We start from the raw sequence: 6,000 nt of genomic DNA on the forward strand, positions 1-6,000 counted from the left end.
ATTGCTTTGCTGGTGACTCCTGTTATAAGACATCACTCTTAAGTGCTACATAACTAAGAATCAATTAGGAAAATGGTGCCCAGTTGGCACATGCATTCACAGTAACCCTCTGCCAGTTTGGATTTAAAGTTTACAGAATTGAAAGGGTTACACTTCCTGTTGCGTGGAGCCCATGACATAGAGTACAAAAGTTGTTCAGCTCGATGAGTTCTATATGTGTACCGAGTTTCATATGTGTATGTTTAAGTATGTGTGCTATATGGCCCTCAAAATTCCAGGGGGCGCTGTAGAGTCCCCTTGCCACGCCCCGGTACCAGCCTCTGTGGCGTCCTGATGGCCGCAGATTCCGACGTGTGTGCAAATTTTGAGCATGTTAAGACCCCCTTAAGTGCCCGGAAGGTTAACAAAAAAAAAAATAAGAATAAAAAAAAAAATAAGAATCCTTAGGAAAACAAGAGGACCTTCGCCCATTCTGGGCTCGGGCCCTAATAACTAGCAAAAAAAAAAAAAAAAAAAAAGACTTTTCACTCACCATCGCAAAGGGGGGTAAACGTTCGAGGGCCACTTTTAGTAAATTCTCTATAACTCATGAGTGGAATGAGACATCTTTGCCAAATTCAGAACATTTAGGTAAGAGATCAATCTGAGGTTGCAGGACAAAAAATCGGAGCCTGGCCACTTGGTGGCACTATAAAAGGGGGGAAAAAAACATAAAAATGGCTATAACTATGCAATCATTTGTTTTATCAACATGAAAATCGCTGTGCATGATCTTGATCCAAAGTGCCAAAGTGTCTATAAGAACATTTGCATATCTCAAAAAAACATGGCCACCATTGGCCAATGAAGTTTGAGCTCCTATAAGACATGATTTTATGGAGGCCGATCGGAACGAAACTCAGTGGGCCTGTTTTACTTCAGGGCCTAAAGGTCTCTGAGAAATTTGAAAGAAATCAGCGATATCGCGTTTTATCAAGGGCATAAATGATTGTGTATTTCACAGTTTTTCACACATACACACAATTTTTATTTATATTTGTATTATATGACAGAACTCCTCATTCTGGACAAGTTTGCCTCTAGAACCACTGATGTCAATCAAATCATTTCTTAAATGATTATAAAGATGTAATGCTTTTGCAAACTAGTCCTAGGTTTTTCGCTCAATCTGGAAAAAAACACTGCAGCACAATTCTCTGGACACTCTAGGTCAATAATTACCAAAAAAATGTTAAAAAAATTTACTATTTGGGGAAACTTTAACAGGGTCATTTAGAAAAGGGGCTTGTCTGAATTTACCCAAAATCCTATAAAGCCTAAGGAAAAACTCAAAACTTCACAAAACCTGTACACATGCGATAGGTGATTCTAAACAAGCATACAACATTTTAAGGCGATCGGACCACAGTTGGCGTTATAAGTCATAAACATAACAAAACAATTTTTCTATGGTAAATTACCTGAATTTTAATTTTTAAAAAAAATTTTTTTTTTGGATATGTGCTTAAATTCCTTAAGCGCTTGAATATATATAGATAGATATATTTAATAATTTAGTTGTTAAAGGGTTACTCCACCCCAAAATGAAACATTTGTCATTAATCACTCGTACCATGTCGTTCCAAACCCGTAAAAGCTCTGTTCGTCTCCGGAACACAATTTAAGATATTTTGGATTAAAGCTGGGAGCTTTGTGGCTGTCCCATTGACTGCTAAGTAAATAACACTGTCAAGATGCAGAAAAGTATGAAAGACGTCATCAAAATAGTCCATCTGTCATCAGTGGTTCAACCATTTTTTCCCGAAGCTACAAGAATACTTTTTGTATGCAAAGAAAACAAAAATAACAACTTTATTCAACAATTCGTCTCCATAGTGCCATTTGGGAAAGTATCCCCTGGACGCAAACAGTGTACGCTGTTCTCTGTCAGCTGCGTCACACGGATATGCTGTTTTCATTCGAATCAAAGCATGAATAAACATAGAAAACGTATCTGTGTGTTGCGGTTGACACAGAACAGCGTACGCTGTTTTCGTCCAGGGAATACTCTCCAAAATGGCGCTATGGTGACATAGAGGAGACGAATTGGTCACAAATTGTTCACATTAAAGCCGTTCTTTTGTTTTCTTTGGGTACAAAAAGTATTCTCATAGCTTCTTAAAATTATGGTTAAACCACTGATGGCAGATGGACTATTTTGATGACGTCTTTCATACTTTTCTGGGCCCTGACAGTGTTATTTACTTAGCAGTCAATGGGACAGCCACAAAGCTCCCAGTTTTAATCCAAAATATCTTAAATTGTGTTCTGAAGACGAATAGAGCTTTTACGGGTTTGGAACGACATGGTACGAGTGATTAATGCCAAAATTTTCATTTTGGGGTGGAGTAACCTTTTAAGTTTAGATATTGGTAGGATTAAGGGATCTAGAATATGGTCATGAAGAAGAATAAGGCATTAATATGTGCCTAATAAGTGCTAATAAACAGCTAACATGCTAGTGATATGCATGCTAATAAGCAATAGTCCTCATAATTAAATGTTACCTCACTCAGATATGCAATCCCTTCTTAAAATCTCTCAGTCTTGGATACCCACCTCTTTCTGGTGGTACTTGATGGCTAGCTTGAGTTTGGCCAGGTCTCTGCACTCATGGGGGTCCAGCTCCTCACTGTGGTCATCCCGATGGTTGAGGATGGTTTCCAGCTCACAGGAGCTACGGGCCTGATCCAGTAAGTCTTTAGCAAAGAGTTTGCACTGCTGTGACAGCTCCTCATACTCCTGCCGGAACTCGTTCTCCACCTTACTGAGCTCCTTCAGCTCCCAGCCCAACCTGAACGCTGTGAGGATGGGATCTTCACTGGAAAGGGCAATGAGAGACGGGCTGGCTAGAGTTTTGTAGATGTTTAGACGTGAACGGGAGTGCCGCAGGCTGTCCACTTCGGAGCTAGAGACACACTCCACGCAGTCACAGCGGATCTGGTGCGGCCGCGGGATGGTGACTTTTCGTTGAACGAGGAGTTTGATTATCTCATAGTTGTTAGTGTGGGCAGCCAACATGATTGGTGTGATATCGGGTGTAAACTCTGAAAACTGTGTGTCCATCATGTGAGAAGGAACCTTGGAGAGTGAAAATATAAAGAGAGCAGTAAATAAAAGTAAAAGTATGCTATTAAGGAAGCTGTCAATATTTACAGTTCTGACCAATGTACTGTGCATAATATTAACGATGAACTTCAAATAGACTAAATTTAGACTATTCGAAAATTAGACAGATTAGAACCGATTTAAACCATTACAAATCTTACTGTTCAAAAATATTTTGACTGGTAGTGTAAATATGTATGGATGTGTTGATGGATACATCTGTGAGAATAAGTTGTTTTGCTGCTTGATTTAATTAAATAGCCTACTATTTTTGGACTGTAGAGAAAGTTTCTAGAAGTAACAGTATGTGTTCATAGTGCATAGTTTTTTAATCTCAAAAGATCAAGGAAAATTTGATTTCTTAGAGGCATTTTATGAACTGCTTCAGATATGCAATGAGTCACCCTGATCTCTATACCTTTACTTGACTTAAAAAAGGCCAGAGATTGAATTCAGAGACATTGCCTAAAGGAACCTCACATTTACATGGCGAAAAAAGTTGTGGGAAAACAGTGAATGCAAAATGACTTTAATCTGTGCTGTCCAGAACTTCGACCATGTTGGCGATACTCGGATGTAAGCAACAGCATGAAATGCATGTTTAATGTACTACTGAATACATTGTTCTACTATTTTATGCTGTCTAAACCACAGAAAAAACTTGTGGAAGCTGCTAAATCATATAGAGAAGGACTTAGTAAGCAGGAAAGTGCTGAATATTTTGACAAACTAAAGTTAATCGGTGGTAAAGATAAATATGAGCAGTATTAATTAAGATATTAGCCTAATATTTCACCTACTGTACCTGACTGGAAATGATTTGAACAAACACAAATGTTGTCAAGAATCTTGCCCTGGAAATCCTGGTTCAGGTTGGCCAACCACAAACGCCTTTTGTTCCTTAGATCGTTTTTTTGCCCTCTTCTCCTTGATTTGTCATAACTTTTGACAGTCTATAGTACTCCAAATGTTTTTCCCAGTCCGACTGATTAGTACAGCCCCAAACATGACAATAATTGATCATTTTCAGCAGCAATAATCAGAAAAATATGCGAGTTTCGTTCGGTTCAGTGGCATTGTTTACAATCAGTGCCGCCAATATGACCGACTGATGACGTGTTGTGAACTCACTCCATAGGGCTGAATACTGATTTCAGATTTCACAAATCGGTTTAAGTCACAAGCTCTTGATTCAAATCATGCACAGTTTTGATTCAATGTTGATTCGCTTGGATATGAGGTACAGGAAATGTCAGTTTTTTTGTGATAAAATTGTCAGATACTGAAAGCTGAGACTTTGTTTCATATCAGAAGTAACAAAGCTCATTCATTGCGATTGTTGGACGAGAGGTGCACTAATAATATTAATGTTTCCTGCTGAAAAAAATGGTAGAAACCATCACAAAAATTCTAATGGTTTCCACTACAAATATCATTACAAACCTTCAACTTTTAACCATTAAAACCATTAAAAATGATTTTCTGTAGTGCTTTGGGACATATTCCATAAGTAACTAATTCTGTTATTTAGTTACACTTGGGACTATGGAAAGTATGTATTTACGGAAAGTAAAGGCATTATGTTACTTTTGTGTTACTTTTTGTTACCTGAGCTAGGCTTGCTTATTTGTTTTTAATAACAAAAAACCTGAAGGTGATATTTTTGGCAGCTAGGCACCTTTCACACCGAAGGTGAAATTAAAAACCCCCCGGCTGAAGAAAGTGGCTCCGTCTGTGTACCTCGCTCCCAATTTCTCTCAACACAGGGACAGGAGAGGTGTCAGTGAATAATTGGGAAAACAAAATAACTTGGTTACTTATTTGCAACAAAGTTACTTATTTGAAAATATATCATTGTACATTTAAAAAGTGCATTTAAAAATGCATTACTTTACTAGTTACTTGAAAAAGTAACCAGATTGCATTACTTGTGTTACTTGTACTATTTTATCCCCAACACTGGATGTAATGATTGAATTTACAAAGCTTTCATAAATTAAATAAAAATATAAAACATTAATAAAAATGCACTGATGCCCATTTTTTATTCATTTTGCTATGACCAGAGTGACCTGAGCTCATTTGATGTCATAATTACCGCTTCCCAAATTGTAAATACGTTTCCAGGAGGACTCAAACGATATCAATACAGCTACATACTATCCAATCAGAAAAGCAAGTCACGCTCTCACGCACCTGTTTCTCGCCACTTGGTTTCTTGTAGGACAGCAGTAACTCCACCGCTCCCACCACCTCCTTGCGGATGGCGTAGAGGAGTGCGTCGCCCATGTGCACGCCATGACTCAACAGCAGCTCCATCACCTCCAGGTTCTCATTCTCAATAGCGATGAGGAGTGCGCTGCGGCCAAGTGGGTCCAGGCAGTTTACATTGATGTTGTAATAGATCTCGGCCTCCTCAAGGGCCTGTTTAACTCCTGCATAGTCGCCCTTCTCCACCGCTGTCAGGTAGGCTCGTTCCTTGGCAGACAGCTCAACCTCCGCCCTCACGATCTGCAGCGGGATGCGATCGCGGTACGGGGAGTTACTGGCCTTGTTGTAGTACAGCTGCGCCATGGGGTTCATGTGGACTCGGTGACATAAAATGACACAAGTCCAGAGAAAGCTGTGAAGAGATTAATGAAAACAATCAGTTAGTCATTTCAGAATTGCACTGCATTTCTTTTATAATGGACATGCCAAATCAGAACAAATCCAGAAGAACCAGTAAATATTTCAATTGAACCTTTATATTTCTCAGAATTAAGGGTAGACACTGCAGGCAAAAAACACAGTTTTTTTCATGCACCTGTCAAGTTTGAGATTTTGGGATTTTTGGTGTTTCATAAAGTGTTT

General features: G+C 38.8%; 1 protein-coding gene across 1 annotated transcript in view; it reads right to left on the bottom strand.

Moving 5' to 3' along the window:
- The window catches only part of LOC141292570 (short transient receptor potential channel 5-like), a 45,059-nt gene extending 39,329 nt beyond the window's left edge, over positions 1-5,730 (bottom strand). The window contains exons 1-2 of the mRNA XM_073824603.1: positions 5,344-5,730; positions 2,599-3,120 (exon numbers count right to left, since the gene is read on the bottom strand). Coding sequence (XP_073680704.1) covers positions 2,599-3,120; positions 5,344-5,730 — 909 coding nt within the window. The remainder of the gene's footprint in view (positions 1-2,598; positions 3,121-5,343) is intronic.
- Positions 5,731-6,000: the final 270 nt, after the last annotated feature.

Source organism: Garra rufa, chromosome 19, assembly GCF_049309525.1.
Source record: "Garra rufa chromosome 19, GarRuf1.0, whole genome shotgun sequence".
Lineage (NCBI taxonomy): Eukaryota > Metazoa > Chordata > Actinopteri > Cypriniformes > Cyprinidae > Garra > Garra rufa.